The 27,419-nt window shown below is 37.6% G+C and overlaps 1 protein-coding gene across 1 annotated transcript in view; it reads right to left on the bottom strand.

Moving 5' to 3' along the window:
* The window catches only part of Spats2l (spermatogenesis associated serine rich 2 like), a 159,553-nt gene that overhangs the window by 28,988 nt on the left and 103,146 nt on the right, over positions 1 to 27,419 (bottom strand). Inside the window, 3 exon segments of the mRNA XM_047543734.1 lie at positions 5,169 to 5,304; positions 6,607 to 6,813; positions 24,791 to 25,037. Of these exon segments, the coding sequence (XP_047399690.1) occupies positions 5,169 to 5,304; positions 6,607 to 6,813; positions 24,791 to 25,037 (590 nt within the window).

Here is a 27,419-nt window from a genome sequence, read left to right as displayed (position 1 = left end):
GTGGCACCTTGGCAGGGGACAAGCACTCTAAAAGTTTTTTTAATGACACATATATATTTTGGTATGGAAAGCAAAATGTTAATTTATAGGTATTATCTTTCAGTCAATGTTAAGTTAATCACAGAGAACAAATAAAAAACCCAAAGGACCCAGAAAAACCAGGCTGTTAGCATTGCATAGAAATTCTAGTATCACACAAAAGAAGCTAAAAGTTTGGAGAATGTGTGTGTGTGTGTTTGTGGTGCTGGGGGAGGGGGCAAACAAGAGTCATGTTGCATGATAAATCTTCAAAAGTGAGGAAAAATGGTTTCACTTGGATCAAACTAATGTGGCTCCAAGCATATATATTCCAATCATTTTATACTATTTGGGCATTCAAGGAGCAGTGATCTGGGAACATGGGACTGACTGTCACGTAGGTTGTTCTGAAACACAACATTCTCACTATAAATTTCCTATTTGGGAGTCCTTCTCAAACTCACATTCTTGAAAAAGAACTTACTTAAAATGTTACAGAGATATATCTGGTCAGTGTATGGGACCAACCTGTTTACCTCCCCAACATATGTGCATGGTTTTGCTTGGCTACCAACAGGGCTTCACGAACAAATGAGAGGGTTTCAAGGGATGCTGGAAGAAGATAAACTTATCTCAGAACAACTATTGCTTCAGCCCGAAATTCTGGCATTAGAGTTATTCTTTTGGCTGGGGGAGGCTCCTCAGAGCATTTGTTAATATGCAAATATGTCACTTTCAGAGGGAGGAGACACCATCATCAAAAAGATGAGGTCACCAGTTACATAAGGCAAAGACATTTCAATGGTTAGACGGAAGGAAAGAAAAGGGATATGGGGACATCAGTACAAATTCCAAACTTCAGTGAGGTGTCTGGGTCTGCAGGGGGCTGTAGGAGACTCACCCCCTCTGCTGTGAAGGAGAAAAGGATGAAGGGATAGTAGGCAGAGAAAGGAGAAATGGGCAAGTGCAGGGGTTGGGGGAACTTAAACCCCTGACCTATTTCTAAATACTGCCTGGGCCAGACCTGGCACCGCTTCAGGAAAAAAATAAGCACAAAGTATAGGCACATTCTTGGCCCCTTTCTACCGAACGTGTGCTTAGACTGATTTCCCATTCCTATTTGAAAGCAAAGCAGTTTATAAGATAGCCCTCTCCCTCAATCATTCTCTGAGACTCCTCTACTCCCCTTCTCTCCCCACCAGCACACATTCCACCCTCTTGGCTCAGGACAGGCTTCCATTTTCTTTAAAAGTGCTCTTACTTAGACATTCAATTGACAATAGCACCTAACAGAATTTTTACAGCTCTATTTTAGAATACTTCCTCGCCCAACATATGGCAGAAATATCAAATATTATTATCCTTCCTTGATTTTTTTAAATTTAATGTTTTATTGCTCATTTTAAGCCTTCACAATCAACTTGGACACACACATAAACACACAGCTTTGTGGTGAGAAGTTAGACTAGTTTGCACACAAAGCAATTAAATCTGGCAGCTAGGATTCCAAAGGATGAATATTTTCCAGTTGTGGTAGGAGGCCAATCGTACAGAAGAGAAACCAGCTGTTTCATGTTAGTTCCTGATGTGACTTTTCATGCTCCTGTTGCCAAATTTATTTTCTGTTCAGAGGTACTGTGAGAGCACTGTGTCATCTTTGTTACCCTTGCAAAGGAGAATGCTCTATGTTATGGTCATTTAGTCCCATGTAACTGAGTCTTGGTTAAATGCCAAGTTGGATTTTATATTTTAGCTACTTAATGGTTTTCTTCAGTATTGAATAAGTGTTCTTCACAGCCCGACTGGGACAGATGAACATTCAGCTCATTTTACCCTGATGTGTATTGAAGGTGTGCAAAACAACTGCTTCCTTCTGGCTTCTAGAAATCATTATTCTCATGAATTCCAGCATGATCTTTGGTGGAATTTAATTGAGCAGGACTCATGTCCTCAAGCCAATATTTTGGAAGCAGAGTGAGGGTTTTTAATTGTTGACCTTAGTGTTTCTGTTTATTCCTCAACTACACACAACACCTAGTAAGTATTTGGGGGTTAGAGAACCTGGTGGCCCAAAGTCGGAAGAGGACGAGGAGAACTGGAAATGGAATGCACGCACCTGTGCCACTGTGGCCCACGAGCTCAAATCTATTCCAGAACCGGCACTTTTTTTTTAAAGCCCAGAGGACCTGTCTCATGTCTTCTAAATCTAGATATACCTTCTGATGTCATCCTGAGGTTACAAATGTACCTGAATGGGAGGTGCCACAGCCACAATTCAAACACTTAAGAGTATGTGATGTCACCAGCAACAGGGAAAACTTCTTTAAAAACTTCTATGCTGCCTTCAGTTCTGCCCCCTGATATTTTTCAAGAGCACTCCATTTCTAAAATTCATCCTGTCTTCCCCCTTAGAAAACCAGAGGGAGGCTTTGTTCAAACACGTCACCACGTAGGCTGGGCTGTAGGCTTATTTGGAGCAGAGGCAAAGTTTTCCTCTTGGTAGAAATGCATGCAAATGGTTGATTTAAAAAAGTACTGTGGTTTTATTTTTAAGTTACCACGTATGCAATTATTGTGGGATCATTTTTATTGAGGGTTACAGCAGAAAACAAGTGCTCAGTGTTTAGTCCTTTTATAGCAATTGCATACAGAGAAAGTTTGATCTAAATGTCTTCTTCAGTTTGGAGGAAGAGTCGCCTTTTGTTTTGTAGGTGACTTTTCAACATCAGTACTGCCTAGAAGAGCTCATTTAGAAGTGATCCTTCCTATCCGTTTAAAATACAATGGGAAGCCAGGTGTGTTGATACACAACTATAATCCAGTTACTTAGGAGACTGAGGCAGGAGGATCACAAGTTCAGAGCCAGCATCAGTAACTTAGTGAGATCCTATCTCAAAATTAAATATATTTTTCAAAAGGGCTGGGAATGTAGCTCAGTAGTAGAGCACCCTTAAGTTCAATTCCCAGTACTGTGAAAAAAAAAAAATCTGTTGTAAATCTCAAGATGTCTCGTGACCCATGTGGTGTTCATTTTACTAAGAAGGAAAATGGAATAAAATAAAAAGTACTCAGAGCAGCTGGAGGAGAGAGAGGTAATCCGAGGTCATTGCTACACTCGGTCAACTAGTGTGAGTCACTCAAGATGGAAGACATCATGCAGAGGCCCTCAGAGGAAGGGCTTACCCTAAAATGCTACAAAAATGGATAGGACAGAGCACTCTTCTATATTAGGGGTTGGCAAACTGCAACCCCCATGAGCCCACCTGGCCTATAGCCTCTCTCAATCAGCTCTAGCTGCTTCAGTCACAGCAGCAGGGTTGCGTAGCCACATAGAAGCCATAAGTTGGTAATGCTTGAGATATTTACAGATAAAGTCTTTCCAGATAAAGTTTGCTGGCCCTGGCTATGCAGAAGGCTGGAAGATGGTGCACTTATAAGTATTAGAGCAACTCACTTAAGGATAGATCAGAAAAGTCATGTAACTATAAAAATCATAATAATACCAGCCTTCATTAGGAGAGCATCTTTACCTTCTCTAAGTATTCAAACATGTTCTTGGAGTTGCTTTGAACCATTAATTATGCTCTAATCTGACCAAGAGGCAAGAGTTCCAGTGAGGCTCTGATACCAGGACTGGAAGGTCTGACCGGTGACTGCGGGAGAAAGTTTTCTTTCAAGTCCCTAGTGTCTTTTGCACCTTTAGGATCTTATATTATATGTAGCAGATGGTTTAAAATTCATGAATTTTAGATTAAGTTAGTGTGAAGCTTAATCCTTAGTTTTACACAACTCCACAGTTTCTGCTAAAAAGCACATCAGTGTCAAAGCAAATTAAGAAAACTATGCAGAAGATGTGATCAAATGCTAGAATTATGGGAGGCCAAAGAGACAGGCAACATGTTAGATGAGCCTGAGCATCGTGAATATTTTTTTTTAAATCTTACCTTTTTCCTCTTTCTTTTGTATGAGCATCTTGGTTTTCCTCTGGATAACCATGCTCTTCAACTCACAGTCCAGGGGGTTGAGGTGTGGGGCTCCCCACCTCACTGCTGTCTCTGTGGTAAGCTTATCACTCTGGCCTGCCTACTGGGAAGACTATCCCTCTTGCCACAGTGATTGGTCTAGAGACAGGCAGGTGACCCAACCCAGCCAATGAGAAGTAGTTCTTGGTTTTTTGCTGGAACTACTGGAAACAAATCCCCCTCTTAGATTCCAGAGTCTTGGGATTATGTAAGTCTGGAGTTGACAGGGGTGTTGTGTTTGCTGCCACCTGGTGAGATTTGCCTAAGAATAAAGTAAAAAAATTGTGGGAGACATTGAGAAAGGAAATAGGGAAGGAAAAGAGGGAGACAGGGAGAGGAAAAAGGATGAGGGGAGAAGGTGAGAAGGAGAGGGTGGGAGAGAAACTGAGGCCTATAGTATAATTTGGGTTTGACCCACATTTGCCAAAAGGAATCTTCTATAATTTAATGTGCATTAGCCAATCAATTCTCTTTTATCATTAGTGTGACTTGGGTTTCTCTCACTTGAAGTTGATACACTGAAAACATTTTTCTACTGGTAATAATAATCTATGCCAACAAATATTTCATTTTACTTGTGGAATATATGCACCCAGGACTCAAAGAAATATCTTCTATCAAAATCAGCTGCAGGGCAGGGTAGGACAAGACCAAAACTATATCAGCTCACCATTTCTTAAACCTAGTCTTAAGGATACCCAAGAAGGGGATTCTATCACTAAGCTTATATAACATGTTTCTTTTTGTTAAGGAAACTTTTCTTATTTTATAATAATAAGGCTGTAAATATTTTGTTTTCTTGGTAGCACTCATGTTATTAGCCTTCCAGGCATTTGTCAGTATTATTTGTTCTTTGTTAAGGTTTTATTCTATATCCTTCAGATAATTTGGAGCCAACTTTAAAGTCCAGTGAATTATGTCTATAAGGTTTCTTCTTATTCAAATACTTTCTCTTCCTTTTTATTCCTAAGAAACATACTTCTCCCCGCAGAGCTTTAAGAAAATCTGCTAGGGTTGTTCTGTGATGTTTATGTATTAAATAAACAATGTTTTCCATCTGATGCTTTTACAAACTATAGGAACAGTTCAAGCACCACAGATTTATAGTTCCTAGGTCGAATGACTCACCAGTTGTGCAATTCAGCAAAGGCTGCTTTGATCTTCTTCACTGAACTATCCACTTCTTCCTTGATCATGACACGGTATCTAGTTAGAGAAACGGTGCAGCGCTGCAAATCCTTCACTGATTTCTCAATATTTGGGCCTGAAATTAATGTCAAGGAAAAAAAATTGTTAACTTGAGCACTTCATCCTCTCTTTGTGAGCTAACCAATAAAACACAGCAACCAACCCACCAAAAATATGAGATTCATCTTTTGTTTCTTAATGGAATAAAAAAGGCTCTGTGAAAAAGATGTGTATAATGCAGAGTGGGTGATTTGTCCAGGTCCTGAGGCTGCTATTTTTCACCACTGGGGTCTCTGGCTGGGCCATTTGGGGTGTGTTGGTCTCCTTTGTTCTTCAGAAAGAGGCTCTGATTACATTTTACCGTAAGCTGCAGTGTCTTAGACTCTAAAGGCCATTTGTGCTGCTGGCTCTCTCTACAAACATCACTGTGTGTGGTTAAAAGCCAGCAGGGTTTTTGGAAGAGGAAAATGACACAGGGCCCGGGAAGGTACAAATGAGCTAGAGAGAGGATGGAGCAACGGTGCCAGGTATGCTGGCTGTGGCCCCGTGGGTCCTGAGCCAGGCCCGTAATTACAGCAGCAGCGGTTAAAGCTCTTTGGATGTCCATCATGCTTGGTTTCCCGCGACCATCACCAGGGTCTACAGAGAGTGCGTGGCAAACAGGCACACTGTACTTATCCTAACAAGGGCATGTTTCTCAGAAGAATGAAATCTCCCTCAAGAAAAGTGAGCAAATATATCAAACCACACCCCAGGAAATCAGAGGTAACTGGGGTTGAATGAGAAGAATATGATTTAATCTTCTGGGAATCACAAAAGATGTGATCTGGCTCCTCTCGTTTTTAGTAGGAGCTATGAGTCAAGTATTTCAAAGTTTAAAAAAAAATCCAGTATGTCAAATACAAAACTCTCTTTCAGTGTTAGTCTGAAAGTTCTAACAGAAATGAATTTAAATGGGGAGGATCATCTCTGAAGGAGATATACCAGGCTCTGGATTCATCCTTCTGCCATGTAATTCTAGAACTTGTATATCTGAAAAACATCAGTCACTTCTAAAAGAGCTCCTGCTTTAATACTTGCATTGTAAGGGATTAGGGTGGAAGGTATCTCTGGTGCACCTTTATCTGTGTCTGCAAAGAGAATGGCCACAGAGGGGCAGAGGAAGGGGACGTCATTCCACTTGAACACTCAACACCATTGTTTATTCTGGGAACATAATAGCTGCCTTTCCATCTATGTGGGTCACAGGAAGAAATGCAATTTCATGTGTGTCTCTCTTCGCTAACCAAGCAGCATCTTCTGGCAAGTTCCATCATTCTGGCACTTTTCTGTGTGTGCAAAACATGTTGAACCATTTGTGCAAAATAAATCACTTTACCTCTTTTCTTTGCCAGCTCATCTGGCTTTATTTCAAGATGAGCTGCAGGGACATTGGACTTAACAGGAGATGTTTTTGCTTTAGGCTTGCTTGGGTTACAAGGCTGCTCAGCTGACCACTGTAGGCCATCTGACCTCTCTGTTGTTCCATGTATAGGTTTGGGGCTCCCATCTAAGGACAGTTTCTGTTGCAGTAGTCTGCTGCCTTCTGTAAGAGAACACCAAATAATGACTGTGAAGTGATAAACTAAAAGCACTGATGATGGAGTGACGGGGATGCCAAGATTTGGGGTTTTGTTTACATAATGGCAATAGTGCCTTTCGTTGCACAATGGTTAAGGGATTGTTTTAATAGAATTCCCCAGGAGATTAGAGGTTATACTAGAAAGAACCTTGTATTTCAAGTCAGAAGACCTGGGTGTGTGTTTTGGCTCTGGTAGTTACTTGCAGAGTGACCCTGGACCAGCCTCTTAACACTCTGAGCCTTGGTTTCCTCACTTGTAACTACAGGATGGTTATTAAGAGGATTACAGGAGAGGAGCATGATCCCCGCACCCACTCCCATTCCAGTAAAGGCTTAGGCATATTAAAGTATGATTTCATATCGAAGCTATAAAAATTTAGCCCCCTATCTCCAAGTGCTACATTAATGTCTTGTGGTATTTTATTCTGAATTAATGAAGGTAGAAGAGTGATTGGAGATAGGGCAAGAATGAAGGGATAACAGGTACTATAATCATGCCATCTAATTTACAGAGAGCTTAAATCAGGAAACATCATCATAATATCTCAACTATATTTAAAATCCAGGGAGTTAGATTCTCTCTGGAGCTTTAATAGATGTGGCAATAAATTAACAGCACGTTGCTTTTGGCATCTTTTAAAGGTAAGTTCCTATGTCGTTATTGCTGAAGTGAATTAAATGGCATCTAAGGGCACGAAAAAGAAATGTATCACCCTTAACATCTTACTACCAGAAAGCTTTGGGTGTGAATAAAGGGAGGTCAGTGTGCTTTCAAAGCCAGGTTCTTGGAGAAAGCTGAGTTTAGTAGAAAGAAAGCTTCCACTGAAATTCCCCATGTCCTGGAGGGTCTTGTTGGAAGGTCTGTACTTTTCTGGCCAAATGTGGCCAAATGCTCAGGGTAGAGGCATCTCTGTGAAGCCTGGCCTCTTTTTCAGAGTCGCCCTCAGGCTACTTCTCTTTACTCCCATGATGCCTTTTAGAAAGTTCAAGTCTGCCTCTCACCACTGCCTTGCAGAGGCTGTGACCTCCTGGAGGGCAGACGCTGAATCAGATTCATTTCTGAAGCCCCAGTTCTTGTGTCTGTCTCATAGCTTTCTGAAGAATTATAAGTGAATTGAATACACTTAAAATGATTTCACTGAAAAGAAATAAGAAACAAAGAACACCTTTCCTGACACTGTCACAAGCATTACAGATGGCACCGGGGGAAAGTGTACAAGAATATGATCCAGGTCCTAGTCAATTTGATTGTAGACATTAGCTCATTTATGCTAAATATAATTTGACTCCAGTTGACTCCATCATTCATAGCCTACATGTCAAGGAACCACAATACATGTTATGGGCTGAATGATGAAAATTTACTTAAAGGGAAATTACAGTACACAATGAGATGTTCAGCAAAGTTAATGAACAAAGTAAACAAATACTGAAAACAGTATTTCCTCCAGTAATGAAAGCAATTTAAGCAGCAGTATGCAATTTTATCTTTAGTTATACTAAAGTGGAACTTCACCATAGGGCTGTTGTCAAACCTCAGTGTGAAATGACTCTCCCTTGGTATTTATCACACATGCAAATTCCTAAAGACCACCTCCAAAGATCCTGATTCAGCAGACCCAGCATTCTGCTTCCCAGGTGATTCTGTTGGAGTGGGGATGGGTGGTATCACCCACTCGATAAACATCTGTATTAAAACAATGACTAAGTACAAGCTGATCTCAACTCATTTCCTTTCTAAAGCGTAGCTGAGATTCAGTCTTGATGAGATATTATAAGTTGAGACTCTATAACACAGCTCTTTGCACACAGTGTTGTAAATTAGTCACATTCTTAAAAACAAGGGGACTTACATGATAGCTTAATAGAAATAATGACCACAGGTAGAGGAACAAAAATTATTCTGTTAAGAGGCAAATGAATTTTAAACAGAAGACAAGCATGCAAATGAGCAAGGGCTCATTACCCTAGAGTTGAAAATATTTTGTTTGTGTATCAGAGAACTGATATATGGGCTAGGTTTATTTCAACAAATATTTATTGAGAAATTTAAGCAGCAATATTTTTTTAGGGTCATGAAAAACTGTTTATTATTGGTAGGATCACTGAACACTGGGAAGGTTCAAATTCTCAAGGACCACTTGGATATATTTGCGCACTGGCTGTACAAGTCTGTCTCAAATCAGAATTCTTTCAGATGAAAACTGGTGGAGAGTTACACATTTCTAACAGAATGATGTTCATCTTGACCACAAATCCTAGTACTTCTAGTGATAGAATAATGGGAGTTCTTTCCTGGATATAGTGATTTCCTTTTAATATCGGAAACATCATCAGTTCTCTATCTTTCTGGAGGCAACTAGTAAACTTCCACAGACCACAAACTGAATGGGAGTTGATTCACATAAGTCTGCACTGTCCAATAGAGTAGTCACAAGCCACATGTAGAAGCTGAATATTTGAAATGTGCCTTGTTCAAATCAAGATGTTATGTACATGCAAAATATGTACTGAAATTTGAAGGCTTAGTACAAAAAAAAATGTAAAAAAAAATGTTTTTAATCATTTAAGAAATATTGGAACTGGGAGTACAGCTTAGTGGTAGAGTGCTTGCCTAGAATGTGCAAGGCCCTGGGTTTCAATTTTCAGTATTGCAACAATAAATAAATAAAATAAAAAATACTGATTGCATGCTGAGATGATAATATTTTAGATTACTAAATTAGATAAAATAAATTGCTCAATTTAAGTCATCTATTTCTTTGTGTGTGTGTGTGTGTGTGTGTGTCTGTGTGCATGTGTGTGTTTATTTTGGTGGGGCAAGGTCCAGGGCACTGAACCCAAGGACACTTTACCAACAAACTACATCCCAAGTCCTTTTATTAGTTTTTATTTTGAGATAGGACCTCTCTAAGTTGCTGAAGCTGGCCTTAAACTTGGGATCCTCTTGCCTTGGCTTCCCAAGTTGCTGGGATTACAGGTATGTGCCACTGCACATGGCTATACTTTTCTAATGTAGCTACTAGAAAATGTAAAATTCTATATGTAGCTTGCATTATATTTCTATTGAATAGCACTAATATAAATCATATGAAGCATAAGAAAGGTGCACTACAATGTGCAATCACTCCACTAATTTATATTCTAGAATAAGAAAATATTTATTTTATTCAAGTCTTGAACTCCCTGTAATTTCTACATGAGGAGGTAGTGATATATGTCTTGTTTATCTTTTTTTAAAAAATTTTTAAGTTGTCAATGGATCTTTATTTTATTTATTTATATGTGGTGCTGAGAATTGAACCCAGTGCCTCACACATGCTAGGCAAGTGCTTTACCACTGAGCTACAATCCCAGCCCTGTCTTGTTTATCTTAATATGCTTAGTACCTAGTAGATGCATGTTATATACTGAATCATGAATGAATGAATATATGAATGAATCAGCAATACTTCAGTGCTTTGTACAGTTAGGGCCCTTGCAACTGTAGGGAGCCTGGTTTGATAAGAGTTTCAGGCTGTGTTCATCAAATACTTGAACCAAAGTAGTTTGCCACATCATGGAAAGAAGAGTTATCTCTGGAAACATCCAATCTGTTCAGATTCAACAAAATTGTAAACATTTTAATTTAATCCTTGTCTATGTATCTAAATTGGCTCCTAGAAGCTTATATGATTTTGAATTTAACTATTATCTGAGTCTTTTTTTTAATCCTCACACCACTGCCTTAATGGTTTGCTAAATAACTGTACCCATATAATAAGTCTTACAGGCAATGCATGTCCTCCAACTTTGCTCTTTTTCTCCAATTTTTTCATATTTTAGGTCTCAATATAAATTTAAATCTGATGGAATTTTGGTTTGACTTGTGTTGAATCTATTATAAACCAATTTGAGGATACCTGATACATTAGCAATATTGAATCCTTTGATCCTTGAACATGATATATGATACCATGTACTTGCTTTTTTAAAAAAAAAAAAATGATCTTGGTAGCCAGGCAAGGTGGCGCTCGCCTGTAATCTCAGCAATTTGGGAGGCTGAGGCAGAAGAATTGCAAGTTCAAGGCCAGTTTTGGCATCTTAGCGAGATCTTGTCTCAAAAAATAAAGAGAGTTGAGGAAGGCAGTTCAGTGGTAAAGCAAACCTGGGTTCAATTCCCAGTACCACTCAAAAAAAAAAAAAAAATCTCTGCTTCATTTTACAGTTTTTAGTCCTCTGTATTTTCAAATTTATTCCCAGATATTTTAGACTTTTGTTACTATATATGATAATTTTAAAACTTTAAATTTCCAAATGTTGGTTACTACAGTGCAATAAATACGACTGATTTTTTTATATACCAAATTTTTTATCTAGAGACCTAGTGAATTTCCTGATGAGATCTGGTAGTGTTATTTTTAGTTTTGTTCAATAGATTTCTTAAGATTTTCTATCTGTACAATAATGACATCTATAAAGAAGTTTAATTTCTTCCTTTTCAGTCTCTGTTGGACTGGTTAGGAATCCCAATATAATGTAGAACAGGCGTCCTTGCATCGTTCTTTTTTTAAATTTAATTTATTCTTTTTATATATACATTCAGTAGCACGTATTTTGACATATTACACATACATGGAGTATGATCTATTCTAATTAGATCCTATTCTTGTGGTTGTACAGGATGTGGAGTTTTACTGGTCACATATTCATATGTGAACATAGGAAAGTGATGTCCCATCCATTCTACTGTCTTCCTATTCCCATCCACCTCCCTTCCCTTCATTCCCCTTTGTCTAATCCAAAGATCTCCTTGCATTATTTTTTAAAATTTTTTTTCATTTATTCTAATTACTTATACATGACAGTAGAATATGTTTATGCATTTTGAGAAATCATACATAAATGGAGTATAATTTCTCATTTTTCTGATTGTCCATATTGTAGGATCACGTCGGTCATGCAGTCATATAGGTACATGAGGTAATATCTGTTTCACTCTACTATCCTTCCTACCCCCATACCCCTCCTCTTCCCTTCACTCCCCTCTACCTAATATAAAGTAACTCTATTCTTCCCTAGCACCCCACCCTCTTATTGTGAATTAGCATCCGCATAGCAGAGAAAACATTTGGCCTTTGGTTTTCTGGGTTTGGCTTATTTCGCTTAGCCTGATATTCTCCAACTCCATCCATTTATATATATATAAATTGTCTACACTGGTCTACCATGGTCTACTACAGCTCTGCAGTATGGTGTGAGGTCTAATATTGTGATGCCTCCTGCTTCACTTTTCCTGCTAAGGATTGCTTTGGCTATTCTGGGTCTCTTATATTCCAAATGAATTTCATGACTGCTTTTTATAGTTCTATGAAGAATATCATTGGGATTTTAATAGGAATTACATTAAATTTGTATAATGCTTTTGATATTATGGTCATTTTGACAATATTAATTCTGCCTATCCAGGAGCATGGGAGGTCTTTCCATTTTCTAAGGTTTTCTTCAAGTTCTTTCTTTAGTGTTCTGTAGTTTTCATTGTAGAGGTTTTTCACCTCTTTTGTTAGATTGATTCCCAAGTATTTTATTTTATTTTTTTGAGGCTACTGTGAATGGGATAGTCTTCTTAATTTCCCTTTCAGTAGATTCATTACTGATGTATAGGAATGTGTTTGATTTATGGGTATTGATTTTATATCCTGCTACTTTGCTGAATTCATTTATTAATTTTAGAAATTTTTGGTGGTATTTTTTGGATCTTCTAAATATAGAATCAAGTCATCAGCAAATAATGATACTTCCAATTTCTTCTTTACCTATTTGTATACCTTTAATTTCTTTCTTTCATCTAATTGCTTTGGCTAGAGTTTCATGGACAATGTTGAATAAAAGTGGTGAAAGAAGGCATCCTTATTCCAGTTTTTCGAGGGAATGTTTTCCATTGTTTTTGATTTAGAATTATATTAGTATACATGGCTTTTATGATGTTGAGGTATGTTCCTACTATCCCTAGTTTTTCTAGTGCTTTGAACATGTAGGGGTGCTATATTTTGTCAAATGCTTTTTCTGTATCTATTGAGATGATTATATGATTCTTGCTTTTAAATCTGTTGATATGACCAATTATGTTTACTGATTCCTGTATGTTGAACCAACTCTGCATCCCTGGGAAGAACCCCACTTGATCAAGGTACACTATCTTTTAAATACGTGTTATATGTGCCTGGATTGTTCTTGATCTTAGGGAAACTGCATTCAATATTTCATCAAGTATGATATTGGTTGTAGAATTTTCATGTTTATCAGACTTAGGAAGTTTTCTTATATTCCTATTTTGCTGAGAGTTTTTATTGGGTCAGGTTATTTTTAAAAATTTATTGGAATGACCATATCATTATTCTCCTTTATTTTGTCAGTAAATACTGTGGTTTTTAGATGTAAAACCAATGTTGCATTTCTGGGATAACTCACACTTGATCATGGTGTTATCTTTCTTATATATAGCTTACTTCATTTTGCTTCTCTATTCAAGAACAACATTATTCTGTAATATTATTTCCTTTGTCAGGTTTTGATAAGGATTATGTTGGCCTCATATATTTATTCCTTAAATATTTGTTAGAAATCACAAATGAAGCTATCTATACTTGGAGATTCTAACTATGGATTTCTTTGCTAGTTATAGGCCTATTAAAAATTTGGGAATTTATGTTTTTTTAAGAAATGTCTAGTTCATCTAAGTTATTGGATTTATTGTTCATAATATCCTGTAGCTAGTTAGCCTTTAAATGAGGGAACAGGGTTAATTTCATTTCTGGCATTACAAACTGTTTTATCATATTTTCATTATAATTCAATTCAAAATAATTTCTATTATCTAGTGTAAAGTTTTCTTTGACCAATGAATTAGTTAGAAGGCTGATTGATTTCTTATTGTTATTGATTATTGTCTTATTGTTATTGATGTAATTTGATTCTACTGCAGTCAGAAACCATACTGTAAATATTTGGATATATTTTAATTTGTTGCAATTTATTTTATGGTCCAGAAATTGGGACTATTTCAATGAAAACACCATATATTCTTGACATTATTGGGTGTAGTGTTCTATAAATGTTAATGATGTCAAGTTGGCTGATAATGTTATTCAAATCTTTCATACTCTGATTTTTAAACTTTATCAATTACTAAGAAAATGATGTTATGGTTTGGATGTGAGGTGTCCCTCAAAGGCTCATATGTGATACAATGCAAGAAGGTTCAGAGGAGAAATGACTGGGTTGTGAGAATCTTAATCAATGAATTAGTAAATGATTAACCGAGCAGTAATTGAAGTGGTGGGTGTAGCTGGAGGAGGTGAGAATTGAGTGCGTGGCTTTGGGGTATATATTTGGTATCTGGCAAGTGGAGACCTCTCTCTCTGCTTTCTGATCATCATGTGAGCTACTTTCCTCCACCACACTCTTTTGCCATGATATCTGGCCTCACCTGGAGTTGGCTAAATCAAATGGTATTGAAATCTATAATTATTCTGCCCTTTTAGATCTATCAATTGCTGATTCATAGATTTGGAAACTGTCATTATGTGCATATTAAATTAGAATTATCTCTCTTTCATGGATTGACCTATGTATTATTATAAAATGACCCTGGCAATATTTTTTGTATTAAAATCTTCTTTGGTGTCAATATAGTCAGACCTATTTTATTATATTCGGTCTTTGGACAGTATAACTTTACTATAATTTTGTGCCTGTCTCTGTCTTCAGATTTGAAGAGTACCTCTTCGAATAATTACACATAGTTGGATCTTACTTTTTTATCCAACCTCTGTTTTTTAATTAGAATTTTAGTTCATCTATATCTAATATGATCATTAGTCTTAAGGGATTGTATCTACCATTTTGAATTGATCTTATTCTAATTTTTAAAAAAATTTTATTTTAAAGTCTATTCTGATGGTTACGATTTTTAAAAAAATATTTATTTTAAAGACTGTCCTAAGGGTTAGTCTTTAAAAATTCTTATTTTTAAAAAATTTTTATTTTAAAGACTGTTCTAAGGATTACAAATTGTATCATCAATATATTGAGGTGTTCTTTCAGTCAATATTGTGTTATTTCATGTATAAAGTAGGATCCCCTATAGTGATGTAATTCTACTCACTCTCAACAACTGTTTTCTGACGGTTGTGTATTTTATTCACAACATTTGTTGTTAACACATTGTTATTTTTGTATTAAACAATTTTTTAAAGAAATTATGGAAGAGAAAAACCTCTTATAATTCAATCTACATATTTACCATTTTCATTTCTTCCAGCAGTTTCTTCCAAATTTCAATCTGGTTTAATGTGAAACATTCTCAAGCTTGTTTTGTGGTATAAGTCTGCTAGTGACAAATTTATGCAGCTTTAATTTGAAAGTATCTTCACTTTTAAAATATATTTTCTCCAGAAATGCATTCTATATTAGCTATTCCCTTAAAGATTTTACTCTATTGTCTTCTGGGCTATCTTGTTTCTGATAAAAAACCAACCTTCATTTTCATTGTGGTTGTCCTGTTTGCAAAGCGTCGTTCCCACCTCCCACCCGAAGCTGCTTTTAAGATTTTCTTTTCATTTTTGACTTTAATACTTTGACTATAATGTGATTTTTCTATTACTTATCCTGGTTGGACTTTGCTGAGCTTCTTTTCCCTTTCTGGAAATTGATGCCCTTTTCTTCATTTTCTTCTTTATTGTGAATTTCCACTCTTAAAAGTTCCTTTACTATAATTTGGTGTGGTTTGTGATGAAGGAGATGTAAATTCATGTCTTTATTTTTCTTGAAAAGTTCTTGGTATGCTTTGCCAAATTATTCCACAGACAAGATGTACCAATTTATACTCAGCTGTAGTATATACAGTTACATTTGACTCTTAGGATTGCTGACAGCTATCAGTTTCCAGGGTATTAAATCTTGGTATCAACTTACATACTTTACTTGTCCTTGATTTGATTTATTTTACATAGTAAAACACAAACTGTGCTGGTTATCTTTTGTTAACAGCACCAAAGCAAACAAATCTTCCACTTGGGAGAAATACTTGGACTTGATTCAAAAATTTTCATAATATATGTATATCCATGTATGCAAATTTAAAAATTTCTGAGAATGAATTTTTCTACTTTTGGCTTTTTAGTGAAAGCTTGACACACAAGTAGGCTGAAGTATACACAGAATTGAAATCTATCTTTAAAAATGTATTTTAAATATAGAGTAGTTCTAAAATAATTACTTTAACCTATTACAATGGTTTCATGATCTTTTATACACATGCAATTTCAGTAAAACACATCATGATTAACATCATGATGATGAATTTACTTGAGTATTATAAAGTAGTTCTACCTGGAAAAAAACTGATAAAGAAACAAAGTATGAGCTTATTGTTATAAAATTAGGTCTAAAATTCCTAATGTCTGTGTTGCTTAAACCTAACCTCTGTGCCATAAAAGTACTTAATGAATATAGTAGTGTTTTATGATAACTGATAATAATATAATTCGCAGTTCATTGGTTAACTGATTTGACTCTTCTTAAATATTTACAAGAGAATAATACCCATGGAGATTAAACTTCCTAAAAATGATCCCTATCCCTACTAATCAGTTTTACAAATAAACACAAGGAGATTAAAACAAAACTTTTTTGACCAGCGACATTTTAAGAACTTAACAAAATATTCAGAACCAGGGGTGTAGCTCAGTGGTGGAGTATTTGCCTAGTGTCTGTGAGGCCTTGGGTTCAACTCCCAGCACAGAAAAAAAATTATATCCTTTGAATGCAGTAATTCCTCTTTTGAGAATATATGCCAAGGAAATAATCATAATTGTTTACAAAATGTTACATACAAAAGAGGTTCACTAAAGAATTGGTTTCAAAAGCAAACAACAGAAACAATCCACATGAATAATAGTCGGGAATAGTTAAAAGGAAGATGGCAAATTTATAAATGTACAATGTGGTCATTAAAATAATCTTAGAGAAAATTTAATGATACAAGGTAGTGTTTGTCTTGTCAGGTTAAGCAAAAAGCAGATTATAAAAGTTCATATGTTGTATAATATGATTTTTATAAAGGAATTATATATCTCTGCATTAAAAAATATTCTGAAATGAAAGTTAACAGGGCTTTTATTTTTTTCTAGGAGCTAGATATTTTTCTTTTTGCCTTAAACATTACTGATTTTCCAAATTTCCTCAATTGGGATAAAGTCATTTAAGTTCAGAAACACAAATTCTATAATCATTTATAAAAAAACAACAACTAGCAATTTCAAATTAGGCTAGAGTGGGTCTGGGGTCCAGACTGCCCTGGGTCAGTAGGCTAGAGTAAGACTCCTGTACTTTGTTTATAAAAGATCAGCTTTGTCTTTTGAAGAGCTCACAGGCAGAGAATGACTTGGAGGGAAGTTAATAAAGGTAGGAGGATGAGTGAGTGAACCACTGTAGCGGTGCAGACCGGGAAGGATGGTGGTTAGGGTGGGAAGATAGAGGTGAAGACAGTGAGAAATGGGTGGCTGCTAGGAAGGCGGGGAAGTGAAAATAACAGGACTTGGTCACCACCATTGGAAATGGGGGTTGGGAAAGATAGAAATGTCATGATCGATACCTAGATTTCTTACTTGCATTACTGGAGAGAGAGTGCGTAAAATCTGGAAGACTAAAAGAGAACCAAGACTGGAAGGGAGATCACGAGTTAGTTTTGAGCATGTTGTTGAAATCCTTTGAAATGTCAAGGAGAAAACGTCAAATAAGAGCCTGAAGTTTTGAGAGTAACCTGGAATGGGAAGATGAGCTTGTGAGCCCTGTTGCATAATTAAAGCTGGGGTATGCTTGCAATGAGCTAACGAGAAAAGATATCATTACGTAATGCCGGACTTGGATGGGACCAACCAAGCCTTGATGAGCTGCAACAAGTTAACAGCCTGGTAAAGAAAGACTCTCAAAAGAAAGAGAAGAAGCAGTGAAGACAGGGGGATCACCAGAGTGTCATGTGGCAGAAACCAGAGGAAAAAGCCAAGAGTGGCTAAGGATAGAGTAGGTGATGATGTTGAACACTGCTCTAAGGAGAATATAAAGGATTGAAAATGCGAGTCTCAGTGCCATAGAGGCTACTGGTGAACTTAGTGGGAGCAGTTTCTTTGGAAAGATGGACTGTAAGCCATAATGAATAAATAGGGTGATGAGTGAGAGAGGGAGGAGAACAAACGGAGAGAGTGAGTGAAGATAACTCTCTAGATACACAGCATGAGTCTACTGATGAGGCCCCAAGAAAACTTCTCACAGAGCAATGACTGTACACTTCACTTGCAAGGTGCACTGTTCTCCCACCTCTGCACCACAGGGTAATAACACATATTCAGAGGAACCAATAACTCTGGAACAGAGACCAAAACAAACAGGTTTATTCAGACATAATCTCAGTTCTGCCTTTTCATTTTCTTTATCAAATGCCAGTAGACTGTATTTTTTTCATTTAAATCCTATGAAACTTGAGCCACACAGAGGGCATTAAAGCTGGCTGCGTTCCCACTGGAAACAAATCTTTTAGTTTTGTTTACACTGTCTTTACACCAAATCATACATCATTAATAGCTTTACGGACTTCATCATATTAAAAGGTAATAGATAATAACAAGTTGTCAATGGCAAAAGGTAGGCATGTTAACAAATCAAGTGCCTTCTTCGGTTTTACTTCTCTGCAAAACAGGTTCAATTGTCCTTGCATTTTGATAGGACCATTTAAATCTTTGGTCAAAACAATCTTAATTTTTTTGAAAACCTTGGTCTTTGCAGGAAGCGAGGTCCACTTAATTAAGCCCATTTGTCATTGAAATCCCCATTTTAATATGTAAGTGGGAAGTCTTGAAGGTATCCGTATTCAGAGATGAGTAGTTTTGTGTCTTAGCCGTCCAGTCACAGTTGAAGTGGTTTTTGAAGGAGTAAGAGAAATAAGAGAAGGGAGAAGCCACGGAGTTTCACCTTCTCTTGACAGAGAAACACCTGAGGGGTTTTATGTGTCCTGTGCCCTGCTGTCATTACATCTTGTATCTGTCTCTGTCTCTTTTTGCTTTATCATGCCCAGAGAAAGTAAGCAGGGCTCTGGAGTCACTGGAAATGCAATCTAAGGCCTCTCCTAAAATCACCTGGACAGCTCAGACATGATGCTGCTTGAAGCAGAGGCGGGGGCTGAGCAAGACACAACTGTAAATGGGAGCTAAGATCAAGAAATTAGATGCTAAAATAACAAAGAGAAGTAAAAATAGCAATTATGTGCCTTAAAATAATGTTAAGATGCATGTTCATAGAGCAGTTATCTACATGAATCTGTATACATGTACACACACATATATATTAACAAAGTATTGTATCATTACTTTTTAAAAATTAGCAAAACACTGTGGTTATAATTATAGAAGGGCTTCCACTAGGATGCTTACTAAAACTTTAAATAAAACAAAGACAGTCCAGAACATGATTACCTGATAGGAGAGACCCTGAACAGAATCACCTGGCTCTCAGCTTAAACATGTCCTCTTCAGAAGCTTATTTGACCTTATCTGATGTCACTGTACCTCACACCCCACTTATTCCTATATGCTGCCTTCATGTTAATCATAATCTATAATTACCTCAGTAACCTAATTATTCTGACTTATTTCCCATCTCTTTTCCTACTCTCAAAAGAATGTAAACTCCCTGAAACTAAAAACTTGGTCATTTTGTTCACTTCCTATAGAAAAATACCTGGCACATGTTACATTAGATGCTTAACAATATTTACTCAGTGGATCAATAAACAGTAAAACAGTTTACTCTGTGCCAGATGCTGGGCTAATCATGTATGTATCTAATTTTCTGTATACTAGAATCTTATGAAGTGGAGTACTATTTTCTGCTTTGCAGATAAGGAAACTGAGAATCAGAGTAGTTAACTTGTTTAGCATCATATATCTGTAAGTGAGGAGACCAAGGTTTGAAACAAGTCTACTGTTCAATGTCCTGGTTCTGAGTCACGGCTTTATTGCTTCCAATTGAGAGCTGGCCCTGCTGAAATCCTAGAACATACACATTCGGCTTTACTGTTAAAGTTCTAAGCTAGCTGCTTTCTTCTTGTTTATCTTTTCTAATCCTCTGGTCCAATATGGGGCTTAGAGAAGCAGGGGAGGTCATCCTGAAACTTGGGCCAATAGCGACATGAAAAAAATTTGCTTGGAAACCCTGTGGGAACCTCAAAGCTGTGAAATAGTGCCGGCGTGTTTTTGTTATTGTTGCTACAGAAAGCACAAATGATGGCCAAGTAACCAACATTCTAAAATAACAGGGTCCTTTCTCTTCCATTTGGATAACTTCACTTTGAGAATGAGAAAACAGTTCCTTGCAGAAATCTAGAATTTGCATTGTAAAGGGGAAATGGCAGGGCCCTTCCTTGCCTGTAATACAGGGCAGACCTGAACTCTGGTTTGTGGAGGTCGGTAAACACAGCACAGAGACTTCTGTTTGGGACAAGGAACAGGGAACAAAAGACCAGACTTGCCTGGATTGCTTTACAGGATGAGGAAATATAAAGGAAAGCACTGGAGCCAGGCAGAAGACAAGACAAAGACATTAAAGCCTGCCCCAAAGTTTATCTCACTGAAGCTGCTTGGTGGCCCACAATCCTGGTCTTTCCTATTCAGTGGGAACTATGTCCAGTAGAAGAAAGACAATAGAGGAATGTGAATTGGTGTTCTAGCCTAAATGGAGAAAAGCACCTACACATCTCTGCTATATGAGCCTTAGAAATACTCTTCCCTCTCTGTTTCTAAACATAAAGCAGGAAGCATATTTGGAAAATATGAACCTGAAGGTGCTTTAGACATTTAGATGGAGCCTTAAGGAAAAGAATATTATCTTTGGCATTCTTGTGCTAAAAATAAATCTTGGTCTACTCCTTGCCTGACTTAGTATTTGAACACAGGATGATCCTGATTGGATTATATAAAAGATCTAATTTGAGCTGTTATTAAAAATTCTGAAATACAGAAAAAAAAAAAAAAAAAACTACTCTCAGGCTTAAAACATACTCCCAAATGTCTAAGCTATACGCTGACACACAGCACTGTCCCACTTGACAGTACTATATTTACAGCCTGAAATGATGGTGCTTTGGGTAGTTATTTTTCACGTAGGAAGTCACACTAACACCCCTGAGCCACCTGCATAGATCTTAACGCTAACTTTTCTCCCACCAGAATAATGATTCTGTTTAAGACTTTCAAAAAAGAGAGCTCCTGAATGTCAAGGTGTTATAAAAGATAAAGCACTCACCACACATGTCCACAGCCTCCTGCTCAGTGGGGCATTCAAGACAGGCTTTGCTGAGCCCGTTTCATTATTGGAGAGCCTGATAAATGCTCCACCCCTAGTTCGCTTGGAGATTTCTTTTAGCCTCAAACTGTGAATCCACCTAAGTATAGGCTATCATTATTATTACTTTTTCTAATTTTTCAATATATATATTTTTTAGGAGTTAGGGGGTTCATGGTTTTGGTAGTAACCCTCCATTGCATGTGTAAGATTGCATGGCTCTCAGTCATGTTTTTGCCAGGTTCAGAGTTAAAGAGAAGAGATATCCTCTTGGTTTCTCCACCAGGAGCCTCAGTTTCCTCAGCTATCAAGTGAGGAGACAGGATTTAAAGATTACTCTCTCTCATCCTAGCCAGGTTCAAAATTCCCCTCCAGATAGGATGCAGAGTTTCCAAACCCTAACACTCAACTGAGAGTTATCTTTAGCGGTCTCAGGATTACTGATAGACCAAAGAAGCATTTTAAAGTCATTTAACAGTTTCAGAATGAACTTTCCGATTAACCTTCATTATCATTGAGAAATAAAACTTAAGTAGTTACATACTCATTTTAAAATTTATGATCAAAACCCGTGGGCTGCTAATGAAGTTCATGGTCAACCAAGAGGATTCTCTTCCTTTTGCAAAAACATTCATTAACCTTCCATTCCCATCCTTCATTCTTTAACAGAGAAGTTTACGTGAAGCATAAAGATTTGTAATGAATCAGTGACATTAACAAATAGTGCCTTCATGCTTGACTTACAAAACAAGGGATTTGGGGTTGGTTCTTCGTGCAATTGAAGATTATTCACAGGAAATTCTATGTTAGGGTTTACCAAAGCCCCCTTGTAGAGAGAACTCCCTTTGTGGGCACTTAACTTTCAAGCTAGCTACCCACCATGAAGAGAAGCCTTCTGCTTCTCTTTACTCCAGTCATATACTCGACAGAGTTACCAAAATTATTTTAGGAAGAAGGTATAAATTATGAGTAAATGAACAAATATATGTGCTAAGCTTTTAGTTTATGGTTGATATCAAAACAGCAACTTGAGTAATTAGATTTTGAAAGTAATTCGTGTGAAAGCAATAACAAGTGAAGTTGGGAATCTGCCACTTGATTATTTAATTTCTTTCTCTTCCCCTGACTATAAATCAAAACATTCTCCAAATTGTAGGCAAAGTAAAAATTAAATTAAAAAATTCCTGGAGAATTTGGATTCAAAATGAAATAGGTCATTTTTTTGTCATTATTTTATTTTGTGCTATTTTCGGGGGGTGATGGCACTGGGGATTGAATCCAAAGGCACTTTACCACTAAGCTTCATCCCCAGCCCTTTTTCTTTTTTACTCTGAGTCAGGGTCTAAGTTGCTTAGGTCATTATTTGGTTTTAAGGAACCATCTTATAATAAAAAGGATGATCTGAATTACAGCACTATTAATGGAGTTGTTAGGAAATGTGTTTCTGGAAGAAAATTTGCATTGTGAGCAGTTTAAGGGCTGACCAATGTGTTGTACAGCATGTCCATTTTCTAATGCCTCCTCACTGAGTCCCTGACTTGGGCACATGGCACATGATTTGGCACAAGCAGTTTCCAGTTTTCTTTTCCTGTCTTCTTCTCAACCCAACTCTTTTCCCAGGCAGGGATGGTGTCTTACTCATCTTTGGTTTGTCAGTGGCTATCAATGCCTTGTAAACAGAAGGGTGACAGACATGGGTGCTGGGTAAAGTTCCTCTCCCTCTTTTGGAGCCTCCTGACCACCTTGTCTACCGGCCCCTCAATGCCCACTGCCATCATGACATCTCCCTGGAAGGCTCAGTTGGGTGTAGCACCTCTCCTCTCCAAGCTTTAAATTCCCCAGGGTACCCACAGCCTTCCCTACATGGATATCAGAAGTGATCCTCTCAGAGACTAGAACACACCTTATCCTTCACAGAACTCACTGAGGCACCCAGTACAGTGATCTGGACATCAGAGGAGTTAAAAAAAGTCACTGATTCAATAAACTCAGGATTTTATAGCTAGAAGAGAAGAGAAATGCCGGGAAACGACCGTGGAGTGGTTTTCGCCGAGTATCTACCACACCATAGGCAGCATTCTGAAAGGCCAAGCGGGTGTCTGGACTTTTACCAAAATTATTGTGTATGTGTGTGGGGGTGTGTGGGGGGTGGCCAGATTATTTACATCACAGGAACATCCTGTACAACAAAGAATTGTCCTGCATTCTGAACTTTCTTATGTCTACCTGGACATTTGTTATTGTTAAAAAAAATATGAGGTGAACCCAGACAGTTTTACTAAGGATTTCTAGGATTTACTTAGATTGCCAGGATTCAACTTCTGTGTAAATTAAGGGAAGGTGGTATGTATGGTATTCATGACTTGACTAAGAGTCCCCAAGTGGAAGATCACATGGCCAAAGGCATCAGCAATTGCAGTGCTGGATTTGGCATTCAGCATCCGGGTTAGTCTGGGTGTTTATCAGCTGCATTCCCAGTCATTCCACATGTACACACTGCCATACTTCTGACATGTTTTTTTGCATGTCAAATATAAAGAAACAGTGTCCACAGTATCCAGCTGACTACTGACCTACATCTTATAAGTGCAAAGTACAGCACTACAGGTGGACATTGAGTTACTTTACAAGCCTTCTATTTTACTTATTCCTGGAGTTCTTTTTATTGAAATTCTATTTCTAGGTAAGTTATATTATGTATAAGTTTTATTTTAAGATTTGTTATAAAAATGGGGCACTGGTCAGATAGCATTGAGAATCAATGATCTATTAGATTTCAATACAATTATGCTATGTTTGAATGTGTCCCCCAAAATTCTTATGTTGGAAACTTAATCCCTAATGGAACAATGCTGAGGGAACTTTAAGCAGTGATTAGGTCACGAGGCCTCCATCCTTATGAATGAATTAAGGTTATTATTATGGGAGTGGATTAGTTATTGCAGGGGTGGGTTACTTATAAAAGGGGGAAGTTTGTCCTTCAATCTTAGATGTTGCAGACTCTAGAACTGGAAGTCAAATAAACTTCTATTATTTATAATTTATCCCATCTGTGGTAGTCTGTTAGAGTAGGAGCAAAAACCAAACTAAGACAATTTTCATATTTTAAAGAAATGGGAAACTAGAGGCATTCAAGGTCAGTATATTAAGTAGCTTTTTGTAGTTTAATTAATGTATAGCTATAGTGAATATAATTAACATTCCAGATTCTAACACCCTGGATGATAATGTCCTATCAAATAAAAAAAAAAATCGGCAGGAGTTAAGTAATTTGATCTGCCCTTCCTAAAGGGAAATATTTAATAAGACTGCCTTTTGTCACCAATTACCCTTCCCTTATCCCAGGTGAATTCCAACAAAGGTGTCTACAAAGAACTAAGAAAAGCACTTCTTGGCCCTGCACTCCTGCTCCATCCTGGCTTCAGGAAGCCCATGTGGATTCATGCATCTGTGCACAAGCAGATGCCTCTCCAGCATCACCAGCAGTAACCATGGCCCCAGTGAGTTCCCTCTGTATTCTTTTCCTCTATGTCTTCCTAAGCAGATTTATTTAAGACTTACTGACCTGTGACCCCACGGAGCGCCTTCGAAGGTTCCTCAAGTATTGAGATCTTTTTCTCACGAGGGGCAAGGGCTGGCTTTTCATTGGCAGACTCAGAGGACGAGCTGTCCTTCTCACAGCCATTTATAAGGCCGTTCTGCATGGCTGGCGCCTGGGGCTGCAGGGGCACCGCTTCAGGCCTCTCTGCTTTGTCTTTTGCATCTTTGTTGCCTTGATGCTGCTTAGACTTGCTTCTTTTTCTTTTATTGTTCTGCAATGAGAAACAAACGAGAAAATAATCATATTCAGCTCAGATCCTATTTAAGAGGTGGAAATAAGGTTATTTATTTATTTATTTATTTGGTTCCTGACTCTTTTAATAGGTGAAAATACCTACATCTTCTTAATCACCCAAGTTAATTTAAATATTTTCTTCCTACAATATATTGTCTAAACTTTTACAGCACAATCATAGTTTCCTTTAAAAGGAAAAAATGAGCAAGGAATGGCTTAAATAGCAGAGACATTTGAGCAATGTGAGATTCTAATATATGAGTGGTAATACAATAAAATTTTGTGACATGAACTTGAGTTCAGCATTGATGCCATTAGGAAGTAACTGGTTTCTTAAAGTGGTTATGGGCAGGGGAGGCCAGGTGGACATGAAGGTCCCATATCCTGGGAAGGAGGGTGCCAGAGAGGAAGATTGGCAGGAAAAAGGGAGGCAACTCTTCCTGGCAAAATGAGGAAGTAGATGGTAGGTTGGGTACCTCTGAAATAGGCCTACCAACCAAGCAGGGAATTCCTGCAATTGCTGCCACTGTCCAGAAAGTCTCAAGCACCCTTGGGATTCCTAATCATCCCTGTGAATATTTAGGCTGGAGGTGACAACTGCTATGAGGTAATGCCAAACTCATGTGGTCCACTTGGAGTTGAACTATGCAACTGTGTAGCTGGATCCCTGGTCTTCTCAGCCACTAGCTAAACAGCATTATAAGGCTTTACTTTATTTATCTGAAGCAGCATAAATCTGCCTTTTATACAGATGAAGTTGTTTAGACCCTAATATTATATAACAGCGTTCTACTATATTCTCCTAAAATGCCCTAATCATGAATACATAATGCTACCTAGGAAATTAAGAGTATGTTGCTCTTAATTATGTGGTACACTTTCTTTGACTTTGGCTTTGTACCCAGTTGATAGTAAGTGTATGTAACTGTATGATGCAGGCTCCAGTCATGACCCATGAGGAAGACCCTGTCCCACCTGCTGAATCTAAACATGCCAACTGAAGCCTGGAGTCTGGCTTTGTTCTCCTACATACTTGGCAAAGAAATGAAAAGAAGATATTCCTCTTGTTCACTCTCTTCCCCACTCCCTTTCTTCTCCTTTGAAGCCCCAGTCACTTCCCAGTAAGTTTCCGTTAGGTGAGAAATATACATCACGTGTGCGGGATAAAAGGGTCAATGGCACCTATTCCACCACTCATTGGGTTTGGGAAGTTGGGGAAGAAGGGCTTCTGGCTTTTAGGCCCTATGTCTAGTCTGCTGGGTTGGGGAGACCATTTCCCTATTGAGTCTCTAAGAGGAAGACTTGGTAATGAGTTGGGTGTGCAGCTGCTGCTGTCTGCTCATTTTTTTTTTTTTTTAATACCAGAGAAATTTAAAACCCAAACCACACATCTGAAATTTTTCCATGTAAAGATAAATACTGCCTTTCAATCACTTGCAAATCATCTTCAGCTCACACAGAAGCCTGAGAAGGTATGATTAAAGATAAGCAGAGATTGTCAAAGATGGTGGCACACAAAGATGAAAAAAAAAATCTCATAATTCTTCCTATTGTACAGGAAACTAGAAGGAGAAAAAGGGGGAAAGGATGATTCCTGTAATTTCAGTAATCTTGGGATTGTATGAAAGTAATACTCCTTTTTTGTTTGTGAGAAACCTGTTTCGCAGGCCTGTGATCTTCCCTCCTGGGAAAGGGTAGGCTGGCATATAATATCCTGTGAGAACCAAAACACAGGGTCTCACTGTGCCACCAGGAAAACGGGTGGGTGGGTGGCTTTGAAAAGAGCAGAGGGTTTTTGCCAGCATGTGCCCAGAAGTCACAGTCTCCTTGTGACTGGATAACACTGTAATTGGAATGGGACAAGTAAAAGCTCCTTCCCTCTGTCTCTAAGGAGGGGCATGCCAGTGGCCAAGAAGGCCCCTTGTTAAACAAGCTTCAAGGAATTTTCTGATCTTCTTTTATTAAAGATCAACCTTAGAATTCAGCCAAACAAGTATCTCAGGGCAGCCTTGTTTTGGTTGAAAAAAAAATGTGAAAATATATTTAGAGCTTTTCAAGTATTTTTAAAAACACTCCTTAATTTTTTCCTTTGTAGTATGGGATATGTTCAGGCAAGTCGATGTCTTAAATGCTTTGAATTCTCCAGCTGGGCTCCTCTTAATACAAAGAAATACAACTCTAGGACTTCTTAAGCACACCTGGTGGTTAAAAAACACTGAACAGAAAATAAAGGCATTAGTAATGAGAGTGGCTGGTAATTTAAGAAAGTCATGAATTTGAAGCTTTCTGGGTATACATATTAATGTATCTGAAAGAAGCATACAATTGGCAGCTTTGTTGAAATGATAACAACTTTGAA

The sequence above is a fragment of the Sciurus carolinensis genome, chromosome 3 (assembly GCF_902686445.1).
Source record: "Sciurus carolinensis chromosome 3, mSciCar1.2, whole genome shotgun sequence".
In the NCBI taxonomy this organism is placed as follows: Eukaryota; Metazoa; Chordata; class Mammalia; order Rodentia; family Sciuridae; genus Sciurus; species Sciurus carolinensis.
Note: the sequence above shows the minus strand (reverse complement) of the source record. Positions and strands in the feature narration are given on the sequence as shown.